General features: G+C 64.6%; 2 protein-coding genes across 4 annotated transcripts in view; one reads left to right on the top strand and one right to left on the bottom strand.

Moving 5' to 3' along the window:
* Window positions 1–20,171, top strand: part of RPL38 (ribosomal protein L38) — a 182,851-nt gene that overhangs the window by 92,262 nt on the left and 70,418 nt on the right. The window lies entirely within an intron of this gene.
* SDK2 (sidekick cell adhesion molecule 2) overlaps window positions 3,271–20,171 on the bottom strand; it is a 44,272-nt gene continuing 27,371 nt past the window's right edge. The window contains exons 7-45 of one of the 3 annotated variants that reach the window (XM_071816634.1): window positions 19,875–20,065; window positions 19,649–19,732; window positions 19,384–19,578; window positions 19,085–19,201; window positions 18,756–18,923; window positions 18,426–18,528; window positions 18,055–18,231; window positions 17,835–17,971; window positions 17,526–17,673; window positions 17,317–17,457; window positions 17,058–17,239; window positions 16,704–16,819; window positions 15,816–16,011; window positions 15,535–15,633; window positions 15,073–15,264; window positions 14,871–14,992; window positions 14,689–14,798; window positions 14,449–14,599; window positions 14,065–14,302; window positions 13,869–13,984; window positions 13,360–13,549; window positions 13,032–13,130; window positions 12,320–12,514; window positions 12,033–12,234; window positions 11,751–11,854; window positions 11,570–11,640; window positions 11,306–11,441; window positions 10,584–10,640; window positions 10,260–10,361; window positions 10,010–10,125; window positions 9,139–9,325; window positions 8,212–8,349; window positions 7,965–8,141; window positions 7,715–7,840; window positions 7,258–7,422; window positions 6,812–6,952; window positions 6,032–6,170; window positions 5,545–5,671; window positions 3,271–4,527 (exon numbers count right to left, since the gene is read on the bottom strand). In XM_071816634.1, the coding sequence (XP_071672735.1) occupies window positions 4,174–4,527; window positions 5,545–5,671; window positions 6,032–6,170; window positions 6,812–6,952; window positions 7,258–7,422; window positions 7,715–7,840; window positions 7,965–8,141; window positions 8,212–8,349; window positions 9,139–9,325; window positions 10,010–10,125; window positions 10,260–10,361; window positions 10,584–10,640; window positions 11,306–11,441; window positions 11,570–11,640; window positions 11,751–11,854; window positions 12,033–12,234; window positions 12,320–12,514; window positions 13,032–13,130; window positions 13,360–13,549; window positions 13,869–13,984; window positions 14,065–14,302; window positions 14,449–14,599; window positions 14,689–14,798; window positions 14,871–14,992; window positions 15,073–15,264; window positions 15,535–15,633; window positions 15,816–16,011; window positions 16,704–16,819; window positions 17,058–17,239; window positions 17,317–17,457; window positions 17,526–17,673; window positions 17,835–17,971; window positions 18,055–18,231; window positions 18,426–18,528; window positions 18,756–18,923; window positions 19,085–19,201; window positions 19,384–19,578; window positions 19,649–19,732; window positions 19,875–20,065 (5,809 nt within the window). In that variant the 3' untranslated portion in view covers window positions 3,271–4,173. The remainder of the gene's footprint in view (window positions 4,528–5,544; window positions 5,672–6,031; window positions 6,171–6,811; window positions 6,953–7,257; window positions 7,423–7,714; window positions 7,841–7,964; window positions 8,142–8,211; window positions 8,350–9,138; window positions 9,326–10,009; window positions 10,126–10,259; window positions 10,362–10,583; window positions 10,641–11,305; window positions 11,442–11,569; window positions 11,641–11,750; window positions 11,855–12,032; window positions 12,235–12,319; window positions 12,515–13,031; window positions 13,131–13,359; window positions 13,550–13,868; window positions 13,985–14,064; window positions 14,303–14,448; window positions 14,600–14,688; window positions 14,799–14,870; window positions 14,993–15,072; window positions 15,265–15,534; window positions 15,634–15,815; window positions 16,012–16,703; window positions 16,820–17,057; window positions 17,240–17,316; window positions 17,458–17,525; window positions 17,674–17,834; window positions 17,972–18,054; window positions 18,232–18,425; window positions 18,529–18,755; window positions 18,924–19,084; window positions 19,202–19,383; window positions 19,579–19,648; window positions 19,733–19,874; window positions 20,066–20,171) is intronic. The other 2 variants (XM_065852523.2, XM_071816635.1) reach the window with 2 other exon arrangements.

Genomic DNA, 20,171 nt, shown 5'->3' with positions numbered 1-20,171 from the left:
CGAATTTTATTTCCCTTGCTTTCCATACGAGGAAACTGAGGCAAAGCCCCAAGCCCGCAGTTGAGCAGGGGTCCCCTAGAAGCTACTGCTGGATCCGACACTGGTTTGTTGCTGGGTGAGGAAGAGGAGGAAGGCTTGCCAGAGCCCCCACCAGCAGCTCTATCCGCTCGCGTGGGGCCAGCGTGTGTCACTCGGAGGCCGGTGCGGTGCTGCTCGCCTCACCTGACGCCGTCACGGGAGCGCGGCGCTGGCTGAGACAGCGCAGTCAGGAGGGATTAACATCAGCCGGCATGTGGGAGCTGCTGGGGAAGCTCCCGCGGGCTGGCCTGGCGCCGGCTGGAAGAAAGGCACCCACTCAACTTGAAAAACTGCCTGGGAGAGACGGGCCCCCTCCTGTCCCCTCCAGCGCAGCTCAGGCCACGCAGAGCCCCGGGGTGGATGGCGGCGTGGTCGGGGTGCTGGGAGGCTGGGGAGCACGGAGCGGGGTGGCCATGTCGCTCCCACCCCTCCTGAACTTGTTGCCGGTTCCTTTTGCTGCTTCTCAGCAGCTTTTGAATGCGGAGAAGAAAAAAAACAAGAGAAAAGAAAAGGGTTGAAAAGCACTTTGAAAAGCAGGGCAGGGAGAAGCGCCCAAGTTTCCCGGCAGCCCCGTCCCCTCCTCCTGCCGCCAGCGCCTGCCAGCTTTGTCTGCTGACGCTGCTGCGGCCGCGCAGGAGATGCTGCCGAGCGAGGCGGGGGCTTCCCCCAGCCCCAGCGCTGCAGCAGGGCCTGGGGATTGCATCCGGACACCCCAGGGGGCCAGCAATGGGGCATTGCCCCCACCGTCCCCCCACATTCCCCGAGCTCCAAGGCCCAGTGCTGGCTGCTGCCAGAAACGTCCCCGAAAGCCCAGGTAACCCCTGGACACCAACTCGCACCCACAGATGTGGGGTTTCACTCACTCCTCGTGCCCTTCGTCCAGAGGGGAGCGGTTACCCGGCTCACCCCAGCAGGACCATGCCACCCGCCTGCTGCTGGCACCTTGGCACCCTTGGGTGCCCGGGTGAGTGCAGGACACACCGTGCGCAGGTCGGAGCCTGCAGGTGTGAGCTCTCCCTGCAGCCGCCTGCCTTTCCCACCCCAAATGCTCCCCTGGCCAGCAGTGTTGGGGAACAGGCTCACCCAACCCGCCACCCACCCAGGAACCCATCGCCCATCTGCGGTGTCCCCCAGGGATCCCACCTGAAGTGTGGCTGCTGCAGGGACTCACCGCAGCTGGTGGCACCCATGGAAAGCCCCTGTCCTGGCTCAGCTTCGGCGCAGGGACCCCTTTGTTTGGGGTGCCGTGGCGTGCACGGCACAACGGTGCCAGGCACCCACGTCTGCGGGACAGGGTGCACCGCTGCAGGTCCGTCCTCTCCGCCGCTCTCCTCTCCGGGAGGGCTCTGCCGGTGCCGGGAGCTCCGCAGCCGGGCATGGAGGCGGCAGGGCCTGCGGCACCCGGGGCTCTGAGGATGCGCTGAGTCCCAGCTGGTCCCGGGGGTGACAGGACAGGCTGTCCCTGTCCCCACACCCCAAGGCAAGGGAAAGGTGGGGACACCTGGCTCTGCCCCAGGAGGTGGTGGGGAATCGGGGAAATAAATCTGGAGGGAAGGGAGAGCCCATGGCTGCTTCTCCTCCAATGCACACTGAGCGTTTCCCTTTGCTCCGATTGCTCCTTGCTGACCTGATCTCAACCCGGAGAATAAACTCTTACTACCTGCCTCCTCCGATAGCAACGCTGCTCCAGCCAAATAATAAAAACCACAGAATTCAGCCCAGGTTTATAGGTTGCAACCCGTTTTTAGCAAACAAACATCTCCCCATCACACCTGTGGCAGTGAGCAGGTACCACTCCGGTGCTGCCCCTCCACCCAGCACAGTCCGGGGGTGCAGCCTCTCCCCTCTGCCCCCCTTGGCTCACAAACCATGATAAGCGAGCGCTGCTCTGCCCTTGGGAGAACCCGGCAGGAGCTGGGAGACACGTCAAGGCCAATTCAGTCCCGGGGGGCTGATGGCTGCCGACAGCTCGTCCTGCCTGTCTGCTGCGCGGAGCAGCCTGGAGAGCCGGCGGGGTGGGCACGGAAGGGTTGGGAAAGAGCTGGTTGTGGCAGGAGCACGGTGAAAGCCGCGGCGGGAGAGAGGTGGCTGTGCTTGGCAGGGAGCACAGCGCCTTCCCCCTGAGCCCAGCCAGTCCGATTGAATCTGTGCTTGGGGGAAACTGAGGCAGCACAGGCAAGCAAGAGCTCCCACTGGTGCCCCTGGCACTCAGCCCACGTCTGCTGTGCCCACACTGGGCTCTGTGCCCTGTGCGGCTCCCAGACCGTCCCCAAAGAGCAGAGGGTGACCCCACCGCTGCGGTGGGATGTGGGATCCGCCACTTCCTCGGGTGCTGCATCCATCAGCCGTGGGAAACCACGAGCACAAAGGGTGCGTCCTGGCTTTGTCACCATCGCTGCCACAGGGCCCCGGTGGCTCTGGCCACAGCCGCACCAGCAGCTTCACCTCCTGGCACCGCACCAGCTCCAAACCTGCCACGGAGGCTGCTGAACCCTCTGGCTTCTCCTCCAGGGAGCACATGCAGGCTCACAGGACCCACATCCCACTGTCCCTGCAACAGGGGACAAGTCCAGGGACCACATCAGTGCTCGCTGGGTCGTGGCTGCTCACAGGAGCTGAACCATGCCCTGCGTGGGAGCGGAGCATCCCTCGCACGAGGAGCAGCCCTTGCACACGGCGCATCCCCCGCACAGGGAGCATCCCTCGCACGGGGAACTCGCGCATGTCGTTCAACTCCCCAGACCTGCTCTGCCCTGCGCTGCTGGCGGCTCCGTGTCCCGGCCCCGGGTGCAGGATGATTTCTCTTGCTCAAGCCCAGACACCTGGGGCTGGAGTTGGGCTACAACCAAGGGGCAGGATTTGTCCGGCCAAACGCAGACTCCCCATCCGTCCCCATGCCCACGTCTGCACTCGAGTGGGGTGTCAGGGAGGTGACAGGCACCCCTGGGTGCCACAGTCCCTTTGGCACCAGCTCCAAAGTAGGTCGGATGAGTCACCTGCCAGAAATGCTACTTGTCCCCACTGGCACTTCTGGCTGTGTCCCCAGTTTCTCCCCATCCCAGCACCGCAGCCTCCGGCACCCTCTGCCTGGCTCCTTCCCCAGTGCCATAGGGTGGACACAAGCCCAGCTGGGGCATCAGGACAGATGGACACATCCCGCCAGCCCCAGGGTGACAGAGAGGCCAGACGGGCTGATCTCAGGCTGTTTATTGGCATCTCCCTCGGCTCAGCCCGGGCACCGCGGCCCCACCAGGCTGGTGCCTGGTCACCCATAGGCACTGCAGGGGGTTTGCTGTGCAGAGACCACCCGAATGGCCCCAGAGCCCCCGGGCACCACTGCCCCTGTGTGCCCTTTATGCTCCCAGACCGCTGCACAAAACCCCATTAAAAAAAAAACCCAAACCACCAGCAATGCAGAGGAGCCGCCATGGTCTGAGCCCTCACCAGATCCCGTGTGATACCGGGGTGCAAAATGAGGGGGGACATCAGCACCACTTGCACCCTGGTAAGGCTCCCCTGGGGTTCAGTCCTGGCTTCTGCTGGGGGTGCTGTGCTGGGCCAGGCACTAATGAGGGGAGGAATTAATTGCCCCCTGGGTTCCTGCGGGTCCAGGGTGTGGATTTCAAGTCCAGAGGTTTTAAGTTCAGCAGAGCTCCTCTTCCCCCCGCAGTCAGTGGTCTCTGTGGCACCGCTTGTCCCCATAGCCTGGGGTGCCACAAGCCGGTGGAGGGGCCGGGGTCAAGGGCAAAGTCCGGTGCCATCCTGCCGGCACCCCGAGCCCCCCGAGGAGTCCAGAACCCAGAAAGCTTTGGCCAAGAAGAGGAGCTGGTTTTGCCTCGCAGCCCCAGGGAAGGCGCTTGGTGTTCTGCTTCGGCAAAACATCCTGAGCCGGGATCGCTGCCCCTGGCCCCGCTGCCAGCCCCGGGCCCTTCGGCCTCTCCGCTTCCTCCTCCTCTTCTCCCTCTCGCCGCTTTTTTCTTTTTTGTTTTTTTTTCTTTAATTTCTTGGGGCTTTTATCTTTTTTCCTCTCTCTTTTTTTTCTTTTTTTTAATATACACTTTTTTCCTCCTGTTTGTTTTCGCTTCTGTTTAAATATCAAACGAAAGAAGAAAAGCCAGCGATGGGGGCCCTGGAGCCGGGAGCCAGGCTGCTGGGCGGGCGGTAGAGGGTCCCGGGCTGGCTGGGGGGGTTGCCGGGAGTCTGGGGGGTGGGAGTCCTGCTGGCTTTGGGACGGAAGAGGCTGCCCTGCTGCGTGGAGGTGCTGTTGGCCAGGGGCGCGTGGTCGGGCTCCCCCGAGTCGCTCTCGGTGTAGCTGTACGCCTGTGCCCGCGAGATGCCCTTCTGCTGCCGCCGCCACGAGTTGTAGTAAGTGGGGTCGCTGATGTAGTGGTTGACGAAGGAGTGGGCTTTCTGGTGGCCGGGGTCCACCTCGTACTCGCTGTCACTGCCCTAAGGACAAGATGACGGGGGTGAGCATGGGTGGGGGGCTCCAAAAATAGGGTGAGCTTTCCCAGCTGTGGATCTTTTGGGGATGCTGGTGAGCACATCCCAATGAGACCGCACCACTGGGGTGTTCCTGCCTCTTGTTAAAGCAAAATAAAGCCTTATACAACAGGGTTGCAGGGTCCTGGGGCCCCTCGGGGGGTCCCCGAGCTGGCGTGGAGGGTGTTTTTGGGAGGCGGGTGCGGGCGGCCCTGCCTCCACGCTGCCGGTAATTGGATTCAGCTTCCCCCGGCAGCACACAAAGGGCCCATTGAGGCGGTGGGGACGCTGCTCGCGCCAGCTCCAGCTCCAGCTCCCGCTGCTCTTCACAGCTCTGCAAAAGCCACTCGAGCCCCGCGCAGGCACAGGGGAGCGGAGCCGGCAGCCACCGTGCCAAGGCAGAGAAACAGCCGGTGCCGGCAGCAACGGGGGGACCCCTGGGGCTGCTCCCTCTCCCACCTGGGGACAGCCATGGGGACCCCTGGGACCTTTCCCCAGGTTTCAGCCTCAGCTTTTCAGATCCTGCCCCGCATCGGTCCTGGTGACGATGCCCCACGGCCTCCCGGGGGCCGCCTGCCCGCGGCCGCGCTCCTGCCCGGCCACAGCTGCCCGTTCCTCCGGGAGGACACAAAGCTTCCATTTTGCAGGGTTGGCAGAGCCGCGGCCGTTGCCACCAGCGACCGGGCAGCAGGACAGTCCCCAACTCCGCTGCCCTCCTGTCCCCTGTCCCCAGCAGCCCCCAGGGCACCCCTGCGGTGCCACATCCCCAGCACACGGGCCAGGGGCTGCGCCAGCTTCGCTCAGGCTCCATACCACAAAACTGCGGGGGATGCAGGACCAGCATCGCTTTTCCCAAACGCTCCCCTGGACCCGCATCGCGGTGGGCGGAGCATGGGGCTGATGCCCAGGGAGGGCTCCCAGCCCCGTTCATCCTGCGTCCCCTGCCCCACATCCCTGTCCCCTCCTGCAGCCCCAGGCGGTCACCTGCGAGTCGGAGACCTCGGAGGGTTTCTCCGTCAGGCTGCTGCTCTCGGCGGGGATCAGGTCGTTGTACTTGGTCACGTCCTCGTCTGAGTAGTGGAGGCTGCCAGGGCTGGGCCGCGGTGGGGACCTCGGGGAGAAGCAGGTGCTCAGTGTGGGTCCCCGCTCAGGGCTGTGTCACACGCCGATGAGCCCAGCTGGACCCCAGGACCCCCCCAGGCTGTGCCAAGCACCCCCAAGGTGGTCCATGAGCTCTCAGGGATCCCCAGCTGTTTGGCATCCCGGCACATCAGGGCTGGTGCGGTGGCTGCAGCTCAAGGCAGGGGGGGCACTGGGCAGAACTGGGTCACCCCCCCAGTGCCCGCCCCTCGCCAGCCCCATGCCCACCCCACAGCGAGTGCACAACAGAGGGACGGGCATGATTTCTGAAAAACTCCCCCCGGCCTGGGGAGGGGGCTGTGGCGGGGGGGCTGTGGCGGGGGGTCCGTACCGGGTGTAGATCCCATTTTTCCGGCAGAAGGAGTTCTTGACGGAGAGGCGCCGGTTGTTGAGCTCCAGGGCGGGGAAGCTGCTCTCATCCAGACTCACCATCTCGCCGTGGCTCAGGGCAGTCGCCTTGGAGCCGTTCCCTGCGGGACGGGATGCTCAGCCTCCCCCGGACCCTCCCCGGGCAGCACAGCACTGGGGACCCGGACCCTGTGCGGGGGGACTGGGAACGGCCCGGGAAGGGTTGTACCAGGTCTGGTGTTGGAGGGACCACAGCATGGGGACGGTGGCGAGGTGACAGTCCCACAGAGGTGGCTGTGCAGTGACAGTCCCCATGTGTGGCATCACTCCCATGCCCGGCACCACTTCAGCTCACAGCCTGACCTTCCCCACTGCCTCCGGCCCCGGGCTCAGCCACCCTGTTTGCACAACCAGGAGATCTGGATTTTCCCCACAATTTGAGCCCTTGATACAGCTAAGAAAACAGAGCTGTGTTTGGCTAATCCCCGTGACCTCTGCCGAGCCCCCGGGCTGCTCTGCCCCCGCAGCTGACAGTGGGACAAGTCGCTCATTTAATCTTTAGCTCCCAGTGCTCTGCAGGAAGCCCACAGCATCTCTATCTCATGTCACAGGGTCTCTAAGGAGCTGAGCCCTGAGGCAGGATCCTGCCACCCCAAAGGCAGCAGGGAGACCCCGGAGAGGCTCCTATGGGGTCAGGGCTCTGCACCCCCCAGCTGTCACCCCAGAGGGTCCCATCACCACCCACCAGATCCCTGGCGCTCACCCGAGTCTGACTTCTTGGCGTACTTCTTGCTCTGCCCGCGGATGATGAGCACGAAGACGAGGAGGAGGATGAAGATGAGCCCCACCAGGGCGATGACCACCAGGAACCACCACTCCTCGTAGAATGGGTTGGCTTTCTGGGCTGGGACACAGCGGGGATGATCAGAGAGGGATGGGCACGGGGGGGCAAATCAGCATGGATGGGGAGACCTCCCTGCAGGGCACGGGGTCGCTTTGGGGAACTTTATGAGACCTGGATCCACGTGAGGGAGTGGGTTAGAGGGGGAGAGCAGGAGGTTTTGCAAGGGGACATGCTGCTGGCAGCGGGATTCGGGGCTCTGCAGGAGCCAGGCGGGGTTGGGGATGGGTTTCAGTCATGGCCATGAGAAAAGAGCAACGCTGGGACCCATCCCACCAGGGGTGCCCGTGTGCTGCCCCCCAGGCTACCTGACACGGAGGGAGAAGGCGTGCTGGGGGTCCCGTAGCCATAGTCGTTCACGGCGATGACACGGAAATCGTAGCTGACGCCCTGCTTGAGGATGTCCATGCTGAAGGTGTAGGAGGTCACCTCCTTGGGGATGTCTTTGATGAGGATGTCCCAGAGCCCCTCGTCTGGAAGAGAGAAGGGGCCTGGGAGCGGGGAGACCAGCTCTGTGGGACCCCCCAGGGCAAGAGGCTGATCCCCCTCTGTCCGGGAGTGTGTGCCCCCCACCCTCTCCCCGACATACACCAACCTCGCTCACCGCAGCATCACGGCCACAACCCCAAACACCCAGGTCCTAATCCCCAACCTCCGGGTGGCCTGTGAGAGGTCAGCACTCCCTGCCTCAGTTTCCCTTTCTCCTGAACCCAAAGCACCGCCAGCATCGAGGTGGGGATGGGAAGCAGAGAGGAGCTGCGATACCTGAAGGACGCGCTTCGAGGACGTATCTGGTGATGGGCCCTTGGCCGGGGTCCCCGCTCGACCAGTGGATGGTGATGGCCGAGCCGTAGCGGGAGATGAAGGGCTCACCGGGGGGACCGGGGGCACCTGGGGACCCAGAGCAGAGCTGGAGGCAGGGGGTACACACTGGGACATGGCCATGCCAGTCACGGTGGCACTGGGGGAACTGTCCCCACCACATGTCCTCCCCCATCCCCCACGTCCCCGCTACCTTCCCCGGGTCCCGTGGTGATGTTCGCCTCCACGTCCGGCCCATAGGCGAAGGTTTTGGCCCGGATTCGGAACCGGTACGTTACGCCCTCGGCCAGGTCCTTCACCTTCATCCACAGCGGGCTGTTCCCCTTCACGTCCACCGTCACAATCTTACTGACGCCTGTGGGGACAGAGGCTGAGCCGGGGCTTACCCGGAGGTCTCCCGGTTTCCCCCAGCGCCCCCAGTTCCCCAGCTATGCCCTCACCATCCACGGGCATGCAGGGCTCGTAGACCAGCCGGTAGCCCTCCAGGATGCCGTTGGGCAGTGGTGGTGGCTCCCAGGACACGTTCACTGACGTGGTGGTCAGCTCGCTGAATCGGATGGAGCCGGGGGCACTGGGGGCTGTGGGGGAACGGGGTGGCCAGGGACAGCTCAGCACTCCCAGGGGACACCCCCAGCACTGAGCTGGCCCCTCGCCCTGCTGCCACCCCGGTGGAGCTGGGACATCAGTCACCATCTCCCACCACGCTGGTGCCACCCCGTGTCCCCAGCCCAGGAGCAGACACCCCGCCAGGGCACCACGCACGGCTGGGGGAACGAGGATCACAGAATTGCTCAGGTTGGAAAAGATCTTTCAAATCCAACCATACAACCAACACCGCCAAGTCCACCACACAGAGTCACTGTGTCTCCTCCTTGTCTCCCTCCCCTCCTAAGACCTTCATCCTCTTCACAGCTCAGCAAAGACCTTCACCCCTCTGTCCCCCCAAGACAAAACCACTCTGGGGGAGCCCAGGGCTGGTCTCTGCTGGGGACGGCAGGAGCCAGCATGGAGCTGAGGGCATCAGATGGACCCATAGCCTCAGGCTGTGTCAGGGGAGGTTGAGGTTGGATCTGGGGAACAATTTCTTCCCCAAAGGGCTGTGGGGCATTGGAACAGGCTGCCCAGGGCAGTGCTGGAGTCACCAGCCCTGGAGGGTTGGACAGACGGACAGGAGGTTCTCAGGACACGGGGCAGTGTCGGGGTGGAGTAACAGTTGGACTTGAAGAGCCTGAGCATCTTTTCCAAACAAAATGATTCTATGATTCTATGACACCTCCCCACCGAGCCCAGGGGCAGGAGGATCTGGATATGACCGTGCTGGGGACAGCAGTGCCACGGGCTGGGGACAGCAGTGCCACGGGCCCCACCTGCCTGCTGCGTCCTCCCCGTGACAGGGGGGCTGCGGGGCCCATCGCCCGCGGCGTTAAAGGCGGCGACGCTGACCCAGTAGGAGGTGAACCCCGTCAGGTTCTTCAGCTTCACCCCGGTCTCGGGCAGGAAAAGCGTCTTCACCCGTGTGCTCTCATTCCGGCGCTGGGCCTCCCAGAAGTGGATCTGCAGGAGGAGGAGGGGACACAGAGACCCGGTGATGCTGGATTCGGACCATTTTGCCCGCCTCAGGCACCTTTCAGTGCCCAAACACCCCACACAGCCCTGCTGGGGTTCCTGGTGCTGGGCGTCAGCTGTGACCCAGATCCAGCACCCCGAGATCACCTTTGAGCTGTGCCTAAATCTCACAGGACAGGGTTGAGGAGGAGGAACCACAACAGATCTGGCCAAGGAGGTGCCCAGAGCACGGGGCTGGGCAGCCTGGCAGCATCCCAGCTGCGTCACAGCAGCATCCTCGCTGCACCCCAGTTGCACCCCAGCACCATCTGGCTACATCCCGACTACATCCCAGCAGCATCCTGACTACATCCAAGCTGCATCCCAGTGGCAACCCAGCGGCAGCCCAAAGGCATCGTGGCTGCATCCCAGAAGAATCCGGCTGCATCCGAGGGCCGATATCGCCACCTGCTGCCCCGTGACCGCTCAGCACCAGGATAGGACGCCCGACATCCCCTGGAACACCCGGCATCGCCCCAGAATTGCGTCCCTAACGGCGTGTAGAACATTCCCAGAGCACCCAGCAACTCCCAGGGCACCCTGTGCCCCCCCAGGAACCCAGCACCTCCCCAGGACACCCAGTGTCCCTGAGCCCTGGCTCAGTGTCAGCTCCCAGGTGACAGGCTGCGGTACCTTGTAGCCCTGGATGTCCCCGTTCTGGGTCTCGGCGGGTGGCGGTTCCCAGGTGACATCCAGCTGGGTGGCCGTGGCTGCCTGCACTGCCACGTTCTGTGGTGCACCGGTGGGCACTGTGCCGAGAGAGGGGACAGTGTGACAGCCCTGGTAGGTCCAGGGCGAGGGACAGCCCCCCTCCAGATGGGGGGCACGTGTGTGGGACATGGGGTGGTACCAAGGTAGCTGAGCCACATCCCGGCGCACTCACCCGCTTCGCCCACAAACACCTCCTGGGGGGGGCTGGGGGGGCCCTCGCCCACTGCGTTGTACACGCTCATGCGGATCTCGTAGCGCCGGTGCTTGCTCAGGTCTGGGGGTAACAGGGAGGTGGGTTGGGGGTCTCGCTACCCCAGGAGACCTGGCAGAGCCCCCCACCTCACTGTGGGAATCCCCAAGGAGCAAAAGGAGCGAGAGGTAGAGGTGTCCCTGGGTTCAGGGGGGTCACCCCACGGCACAGGTAGGCAGAGGGGAGGGACACACAGGGGTGGCAGCGGGAAGGACACAGTGGGGGGCAGGGGGAGCAGTGACTTACTGTCCAGCTCGTACTGGGTGAGGGACACCTCGCTGAGGTTGTGCACGGCATAGACAGCTGGTGGCACAGGGCAGGGAGAGCAGCACCCGGTTAGTCCCACGTGTGGTGCAGGCGGGGTCCCACCGGCGAGCCCCCACCCCACCCCAGCACAGCCACCCACCCCCGGGGCCCTCTGCAAGGGCTCTGTCACCCCCAGGTGCCAAGGGGGCTGTCACAGCACCGAGGAGCCTTTCCATCCTCCATCCTCATCCCCCAAGTGGCACAAACTGGGTCTGGGCATTGGGGTGTCCATGGGGCTCGGCCCACAGCGCACATGGCCAGGTCCTGTCTGGGGCTCTGCCCTTGTCACTCATGCCCCTGTTGTCCCCAGAAGGGAGGTAACCCCTTTCCCTTTGGGGTCTGACAGCAGCACAGCCGGACACACACAGCTGGACATCACACAGACGCCCATCAGGTGCAGACATGGGGACACCTGTGCTACAGGGACACGAGGGCTGAGCACAGCAGGGCTGAAACAGTGACATTGCAGGCAAGCGTGTTAGGGACCATGGACCTGGTGGCACAACGGGACCAGTGATATCTCCTTGGAGCACAGCCTGACCCTGTCAGCTTCAGGAGAGCCTGTGGAGCACAGGATGCTGCCCTGCCCGTCCTCCCCCCTCCACCACTGGGTCGCCCCCCAGCCACGTGTCCCCAAGCTCAGCAGGGCCACCAGCACTCACGGGTGAGCTCAGCCCAGGTGGCGCCGGGGTGGCCGATGCCACGCAGGGTGACTCCGCGCAGGCTGTCGTACACCAGCTCCCGGTACCGGAGGCGGAAACCCAGCAGGATCCCATTGATCTTGTCCTCGGCCGGGGGCTGTTCGGGGGGGAACAGTGAGCGGCTGCTCTGGTCTCCAGCACTCCAAGGTGACTGTCCCCAGTGCGACATCCCAAGGGGGACAGTCCCACAACACCCAGCAAAGTAAAGGGAACAAGGGAAAGTACCTGCCAGCGGATGAGCACCGAGGTGGTGGTGTGGGGGGTGACGGAGAGGATGGTGGGGGCTTCCTCGGGGGCTGTGGGGAGAAGGGGACAGTGAGGCTGCAGAGACGCCCCGAGCACGGGGGGGTGCCCAGGCTGGGGGATCCCCCCTGGCCCTGCCCCAGGAGCCGCAGCCCGCGCTGACCCGCCTGCAAGGTGGTGAGTGACTCCGACTCCTCGCTGTACTCGCTGTCCCCAATGTCATTCGTCGCCTTCACACGGAACTTGTAGGAGGTGAAGGGCTTCAACCTGCATGGGAGCAGAGCGGGGTGGTGAAGCCAGAGGGTGACCCCACGAGCCACCCTCCATCCTTCCCGCAGGACACAGCACTTCCCAACCTTTGCATTGGATGGGGAAACTGAGGCACGGGGCAACTGCCCAAAGCAGAGCCCATCACCTCCCCAGATCAGGGCTGGCCATCCCTCACCTGTCCACAATGAAGGCGGTGGCATTGCGGCTGATGGAGATGGGGTGCAGCGCCCACTCGCCGTCAGGCAGCTGGCGGGTTTGCACGGTGTAGTAGCGGACGGGGGAGAGCCCGTCGCTGCCCGGCTCCCAGGAGAGCAGCACGCTGCGCGCTCGCACCTCCTCCTGCCGCGCCAGGGGCTTCCCGGGGGGCTGCGGCCGGTCTGGGGGAGGCAAAGGGCTGGGAGCGCCGCCGGCACCCCGCGGGCACGCACAGCCCCCCGCCACAGCCTGGACCCCCCGTTATACCTCTCTTCTCCGTGGTGACCACGAGGGCTTCGGCTGGCTCGCCCCAGCCCTTGCGGGTCTGCGCTGCGATGCGGAAGAGGTAGGTGGCCTCGGGCTGAAGGCCGGTGGCCGTGTACTGCCGGGTACTGGGCTCCAGCACCTCTGTGGTGGCCGCGATGGCCGCCGTGGTGTTGAGGTGATGGGTGACCTGGTATGCTGGGGGAAGGGAGCAGCATTGGGGGACTGGTGGAGGGGACACTGTCCTGGTCCCCCTGTGCACGCTGCCCCCCTCCACCTCTGCTCACATACAGGGTCAGTGATGGGGGGTCTGGGCTCCTGGCACAGGGGAGCTCACACACAGCCAGGGCGGAAACCCCAACCTGGCTGGGAACGGGCTCCGAGGTGCTTGGGGGATCTCAAGTTGCGCCAGGGGAGGTTGAGGTTGGAAATTAGGAAAAATTTCTTCCCCAAAGGGCTGTGGGGCATTGGAACAGGCTGCCCAGGGCAGTGCTGGAGTCACCGTCCCTGGAGGGTTGGACAGACGGACATGAGGTTCTCAGGACATGGGCTGGGTTATGGTTGGACTCCATGATCTTGAGGGTGTTTTCCAACCAAAATGATTCCCTGATTCCATATCAGGGAGCTCGTCCCTGTCCCCTCCATGCCTCATGGGACCTCTGCCCTCCTCTGCAGAGCATCCCACTGCGGTGCCACCAGGACAGCCCCCACCTACCCAGGATGATGCCGTTGGGTGCTGCGGGCGGCTGCCAGACCAGCCGCACCGAGGTCGTCCTCACTTCGGGGAAGAGGATCCCCACAGGGGGGCCGGGCACTGGAGGCGGGGGAAGAGACGGGGGTCACTGGGGTGCACAAGTGTGTACAAAGTTCCCATCCCCTTGGAATGGGAGCCCAGGGTGTCCTGGTCAGGGAGGAGAGGGACCACCCCAGGGAACAGGGATGGGGTGGGTGGGATGGGATGTAGGATAGGGAGGCCTTAGGTACCCAGGGACCCGCCCCCAGCCCACTTGGGTCTCTCTGCCCATCCGGGTGCTGTCACCCACCATCATCCAGCGTCCGCTCAAGGACAGGGGGCCGGCTGGGGACCCCGTCGCCCATCCTGGTGAAGGCCAGCACCCGGATCTCGTACAGCGTGTATTTGCCCAGCCCGCTCAGCTGTGCGCTGCGGGAGGCATTGCCCTCCGCCAGCGAGAACTGCGCACGTGCGTCCGCGTCCTTCTCCTTGTACATCACCTGCAACAGACCCCTGTGACACGGCCGGGCAGGGCCACAGCCCCTGGCACCCCCTGGGATGGCCAGGGCTGGCACAGATGGGCACCAGCTCTTGGAGGTGGCATCACCACGGACCTGGCAGCCTGCGGGGTGATTCCCCCCAGGGAAAGCCGTGATTTCCCCCAGGGAAAGCCGTGATTCCCAGGTCTGCAGGACAGGCAGGCAGGGCACAGGCAGGGCATGGGCAGTGTACAGGCAGGGCATGGGCAGGGCACAGGCAGGGCATGGGCAGGGCATGGGCAGGGTTGCAGGCAGGGCACGGACTGCAGGACAAGCTCACCTTGTAGCCCAGGATGAGGCCATTGCAATCAGCCTCAAGGATGTCACCCCACTGGACCAGCATGCTGCTGGAGCTGGTGGCCAGTGCTGACACGTTGCTGGGGCCGGAGGAGGGCACTGGTGGATGGTGAGAGGGGGGTCAGCAGTGGGATCCAGCCAGGGTGGGTGCCCAGTGCCACGGGGATGGGCAGCAGTACCTGACTCCCGGGTGCGTCCCAGCACCGCGGGGCTCCAGGGCCCCCAGCCGATGGCGTTGAAGGCCTGGACCTGCACCCGGTACTCGGTCCACTCCTCCAGGTCCTCGATGGTGAACTCCCGCTCCACGCGGTCGGGGACGATGTGCACCGCCGGCTGCCCTCGCCCGTCCGAGCGTGCGCACCGGATCTTGTAGCCCACCGAGTCGGGGTTCCCGTTGTACTCCTGCTCCAGGAGGGGCTGTCCCCACCCACAGAGACAGGCACTGTCACCCCCGAGCTCCCGCAGCCACCCCAGCCCCAGCCCTTGGCTCCTCATCCTCCCGCCTGCCCTGTGAGCCCCGTGCCTGTGTGCACAGCCCCCCAGAGCTGTGGTCCCCGCCTCACCATCCAGCGCAGCCACAGGCTGGTCTCGCTGGCTGTCCGCAGGGTGACATTGGCAGGTGCCACGTCGGGTGGTGCCTGCAGGGTCTGGATCCTGCGGGAGGGCAGGCTGGGGGGGCTGGTGCCCACGATGTTCACCTGCCGCATGCGGAAACTGAGGGGGGAGAGCGGGGGTCACGGTGGGGGGGCAAGAGGGCTCCGGTCCCCCGAGGAGGACACTGTGACACCGTCCCGGCCACTCGCCTGTAGTAGGTGTAGGGCTTCAAGTTGGGCACCTCCATGGAGCGGACATCGGGCTCATTCGCCAGCTGGTGGACGAGCCCCCACTCTTCGGCCTCGCCGCTCTGGCCCACCTGCATGTAGGAGGGGGATGAGCTGCCCCCCAGCACCCCCTCACCCCCAGCACACCCCAAGCCACCCCATACCTGTGCCTCCACCTGCCAGCGGGAGATGGAGGTTTTGCCATCGTAGCCCGGCCGAAACTGGAGGGTGACGGAGCGGGGTCCGATGTTGGAGATGCCCAGGTTGGTGGGGGCACCGGGGAGCTCTGTGGGGACAGGGCAGGGTGGGTGGCACCAGCTGCTCATCCCTGGCACTACCCCAGTGCAGCGGCACCCCCGCGCTCACCTGGCGGCACCCCCGAGGAGATGGTGGAGGAAGAGAGCTGGCCCTGGCCCTTGGAGGTCATGGCGGCCACCTCGATGGTGTAGGTGGTGAGGGCGGTGAGGCCGGTGACGCGGTACTCCAGGGTAACATTGGGCAGGTAATGGGTCACCCGTGTGTTGGTGCGGTTGTACTCCTCCCAGGAGATCCGGTAGCCTGGAACGCACCCCGTGCCGTCAGCCCCCCTCAACGCCCACCCCCGGGGCTGAGTGGGATGTGGGAGATGTGGTGGGGTGGGATGGGGACCAGGGGAGATGCTGCGGGATGGGATGGTGACCGGGGGGAGATGCTGCAGTGGGAGATGCTGTGGGGTGGGATGAGGACCGGGGGGAGATGATGTGGGGGAGTGAGATGGGGACAGGGGGACACAGTGCGGGGTGGCACGGGGCTGACGCAGAACCCAGGTACCTGTCTGTGCTCCCTCACCTGTCAGGATGCCGTTCTTCTCCAGCGGCTCCTGCCAGCTGACCTTCAGGGACGTGTCCAGGATGTCACTGAAGCTGAGATGCCCCACGGGGCCAGGCACTGCCCGAAGACACCCAGGCTGAGCACGCAGCCACACACCCACGGCAGGAGCCCTCGGCACCCACGGGAGCCCCACCAGGAGCGAGCGTGGAGGGGGTTCCTCTTGGATAGGGCTTGGTGGGACCCCCATTCCACATCCCGCGGGACCAAACCCCCCATCTCGGGGCTGCTCTCCCCCGTACCGTCCTCGTGGGTGCGCACCAGCTGGGGGGGGCTGCGCGGGCCGTCCCCCGGCGTGGTGAAGCACAGCACCGAGGTGAAGTACTCGGCGAATTTGCGCAGCCCGGCCACGTAGCCCACGTGGACGCTGTCCTGGAAGTTGGGGCGCACCGTCACCACCGTCGCCTCCTCCTCGTGCTCCGGCTCCCAGGCGATGAGCTGCGGGAGGGAGGGGCTGGGACGCTGCCGCCAGGCATCGCTGTCCCCACCGCGCACAAACACCGGCCTGGGGCACCTCCGGCCTCCTCTTATATATTCAGAGCTGATTAAATGTCAATTAATGGCACAGGGAACACTTGATGCCTTTAAAAGCACATGTTTACGAGCCAATACAGAGCACATGCTCGGTGATTAACTCCCATTGATAACGGCTGTAATCGCCCCTCGCCTGCGTTTTGCAGGGATGTTTGGGCATTTAATTGGTATTGTGCATGATAGCCTATAGCAACTTAATTAAATACTAATTAGGCCCTAAAAATACTAATCAAAAATACTAAGTGGCATTTAATAAGAATGTTAAATATCCTACTTGCTCTGGTTATCTCATTCAGCGGCAATTAAATTCCTGAACTTCTTTTGAGTGGATTAAGAAACAAGTTGAATGTTTTAATTCAATTTAATTAACGTAAATTTGAATTAATTGCAATTTGGAATTAATTACAGAGCATGGGAGACTGCAAGCCCATGCAAGTGTTAAATTTCAGTAAATATTATTCTAACAGTCAGACCAGAATCAATTAAAACCGGGGTTCCTGTGAGGAGGAGTCCAGATGGTCTGTGAAGGTCGGCCAAGGGGTTTCCCCCGCCCGGCTGCCCTGGTTTTGGGGAGACCCGCGGGAATCGCCCCTCACCTTGTACCCCTGGTTGATGCCATTAATGAACTGGGGACTGGGGGGGTTCCAGGTGAAGCGGATGGTGGTGGAGTTGGTGGCCTCAGTCTGCACGTTCCCTGGGGGCACCGTGGGGACTGTGGGGACCAAGGGACAGCTTGCAGAGGCTTCAACTCAGTGAGGTCCCCTCCATTGCTGGGTGCCACCCCCCCGGAGCCCAAGATACCCCCGGCTGGGCACATCCCTCCCCAGCACATCCCAGCGTCCCTGGGACCCCTAAACCCATCCTCCTCCTGCCACCTGTCCCCAAGACCCCCTATGGCACAGCCTGTCACTGTGGGGTGTCCCTGCCCATCCCCACCTGTCCCCACCTACCTCCCTGCAGCGTCCACTCCGTCACCTTCATGCTGTACACCCCCAGCCCCGCGCTGTTGTACGCCGCCACCTCGATCTCGTAGTTGGTCCAGATGATGAGGTCCTCCAGCAGCAGGTTGTTCACCTCGGCGTTGGTGATGTTCTTGAACTGGTAACCCACGGGCAGCCCCGCCAGGCAGTACCTGGGGACCGGGGCCGGGGTCAGAGCTGCCGGTGTCCCCACCAGCAGGGGTGTCCACGCTCCCCCACCAGCGCCTACCGGATGATGTAGCCCTTGAGGACACCGTTCTGGTGGCTCTCGGGGGGCGGTTGCCACTGGATCATGATGGACTGGTTGGTGCGGCCGCTGGCGATGACATTCTGGGGGGGTGCCGAGGGGGGCTCCTCGGGCAGGGATACCCTGCGGGGGACAAGGTGGGGGTAAGCACCAAGGGCTGCCAGCCCCAGGGACCCCCCAGCCGTGCTCACCTCTCTGTGTCCTTGCTGAACTGTCCCCTGCCCACGTCGTTCACGGCGCAGAGGCGGAACTGGTAGGAGCGAGCAGGGACCAAGCCCCGCACCGTCACCGAGGTGGCCTCAGGGTCCACGCTGCCCAGCAGCACTGTCCAGGGCGCATCTGCGGGAAGAGAAGGGGGTGGAGGTCCCAACCTGTAGGACACTGGGGTCCCGTGCCTGGCTAATGAGCCTTGTGGTCCCCAAGGTCCCTGCAGCATCCCCTGCTCGCTGCTCCCGGGTGGCACCAGGGACCAGCCTGGCCAAGGCGGGGCAGCCCCTTACTGTTCTCGGAGACCTCCAGGATGTAGTGGAGCAGGGGGCTGTTGCCGTCGAAGGGCTTGGCCCAGGTGAGGTTGATGGCCCGTTTCTCCAGCGGGCTGAGCATGGCCACCGGGCTCTCTGGGGCATGGGGGAGCTGCCTGGACAGGGAGTTTGGGGGGTGATTACAGGAGGGGGCACAGCCCAGGGCACAGGGTGCTGGCAGGGCTGGGGGGGGTCTCACCGGACGCGGAGGTGGGCGCTGCGCGAGTCGTTGCCCCCGGCTGAGACCACTTTGCAGGTGTAGGTGCCGATGTCACCCGACCAGGTCTGGGAGATGTGGAGGGCGCCCGCCTCGTCCAGGCGCACCCGCGGGCCGCTCTCGGGACTCAGTGGCGCCCCATCCTTCTCCCAGACATACCTGTGCCGGGGGGGACACCAGGAGGGCTGGCACCCTGCAGCCCCCCACAGGGAGAGGGGACCGGGGGTCCTGGCGCGGTGCCAGGCTCCCCGTGCGCAGGGCACCAGGTGGCACTGCAGGACTGGGCTAGGGATGGTGACACCCACCATCTGCCTGCTCCATCCCCCCAGTCCTCCCAGCCCCGTCACACACACCTGACATCCACGCTGGGGTCGTGGGTGACCCCACAGCTCATGATGGCCTTGGTCCCCTTGATGACGCTCTGGTCCTGCGGCGGGTCGGTGATGCGTGTCCTTGCTGCGGGGGGACAGGGTGAGCCACCGGCACCATAGGGGTGGCACCGGCAGCAGACAGCCCAAGATGTCACCCATCCAAACCGACCAGCACCCATGCTTGGCATCCCCAAACTGCTCCATCCTGCACCATGGCAGGAGGCAGCACCCAGCTGCCTGTGGGGCAGGCAGGGTCTGTCCCACAGCAGGGACAAGGGCAGGGTGCAGGCAGGGTGACAGGCAGGGCCTTACCCCAGACCACCAGGTCAGCGGAGGCTTCATCCACGCCACGGGAGTTGGTGGCCAGGCAGGTGTAGGTGCCGGCGTCGGCGCGGTGCGCGGGGCTGACGAGCAGGCTGCCCGACTCCAGCAGCGTGAAACGCGGCAGCTGCACCGACCCGCTGGCCAGGATCCGCTCCCCTGGGTGACATGGTGAGCCACGTCACCCCCAGTGCCCCAGGCACAGAGCCCAGTGGCCACAGAGCCTGAAGAAAAAGCCCTGGAGCCATGTGGGTAGGGACGGGCAGGGCAGGGCTGGGAGGGCAGCCTTGTCCCCACCCCAGTGTCCTCAGTCCCTTTACCTTTCTGCCAGGTGATGGCCGGGCGAGGAGCCCCTGAAGTCTCACAGTTGAGGATGACGGACATGCCATCAATGACCGTACTGTCCTGGGGACCCCTCGTGATGTTGGGGGCGATGCCTGCAGGGTGGACAGACACATGGACACCCCTGAAGCCCTTCCTGGTGCCCAGCCCAGAGCTGACCCACTTCCAGGGGGAGTTCCGTCCCCATGGGAAGGGTCCCTGAGCCCCTCGTGGAGCCCAGCCAGGGGGTCCCAGGCAGGACAGCCCAGGCTCCAGGGTGCAGGGGACTGTCACCTACTGGTCACGGCCAGGTACGTGGTGGTCTGCACCTCGCCGGCCGCGTTGCGGGCGAAGCACTGGAACATGCCGGTGTCGTCGGGGAGCAGCCCGCTGATCTGCAGGCTGCCGTCGGGCAGGAGCTGGAAGCGGGACAGCTTCTCCAGGTGGATGAGGGCAGCGTCCTTGTACCAGGCCATTTTGGGTGGGGGTACACCTGCAAGGGACAAGGCCATGTCAGGCACGGGGCCGCGGTGGCGCGGGGGGGGGGCTGGTGAGCGGCTCACCTTTGGCTTGGCAGGGGATGGCCACCACCTTCTCCATCTCGGCTGTGATGTGCCTCTCCGGCTCCCTGACAAACTGCGGCGGCTCTGCAAAGCACAGCCCAGCGATGGGCGTCAGCACTGGGGTCCCCCAGCCCCACCACCAAACCCCCCAGCAACTCCCGCCCGGGGCTGAGACCACCCCAACTCATCACACGTGTAGGCTGGGGCTGCCCGGCCAGGTTCTCACCCAGGACGGAGAGGAAGGCGCCCTCGGCCACGGCGGGGACGCTGCTGCTGCGCAGCACGGCCTCGCACTCGTAGTAGCCGCTGTCGCTGAGCGCGGGGTGCAGGATGGTGAGCCGGCGGCTGTAGTCGCTGATGCCGCTGGAGAGGGGCACCCCGTCCTTCTTCCAGATGATGTGCAGCTTGATCAGCGGCCTGGGGGGCCAGGAGCACGTTGGGAGGCAGCCCCAGCCACCCCGGACCCTGCCAAATCCCCCCTCGCTCCATCCCACAGGAGCCCTGGTGGGAAGGGACATGGGGA

The sequence above is a fragment of the Patagioenas fasciata genome, chromosome 18 (assembly GCF_037038585.1).
Source record: "Patagioenas fasciata isolate bPatFas1 chromosome 18, bPatFas1.hap1, whole genome shotgun sequence".
NCBI lineage: Eukaryota > Metazoa > Chordata > Aves > Columbiformes > Columbidae > Patagioenas > Patagioenas fasciata.
The sequence above is the reverse complement of the archived record's forward strand: the minus strand, read 5'-3'. Positions and strand labels throughout refer to the sequence as shown.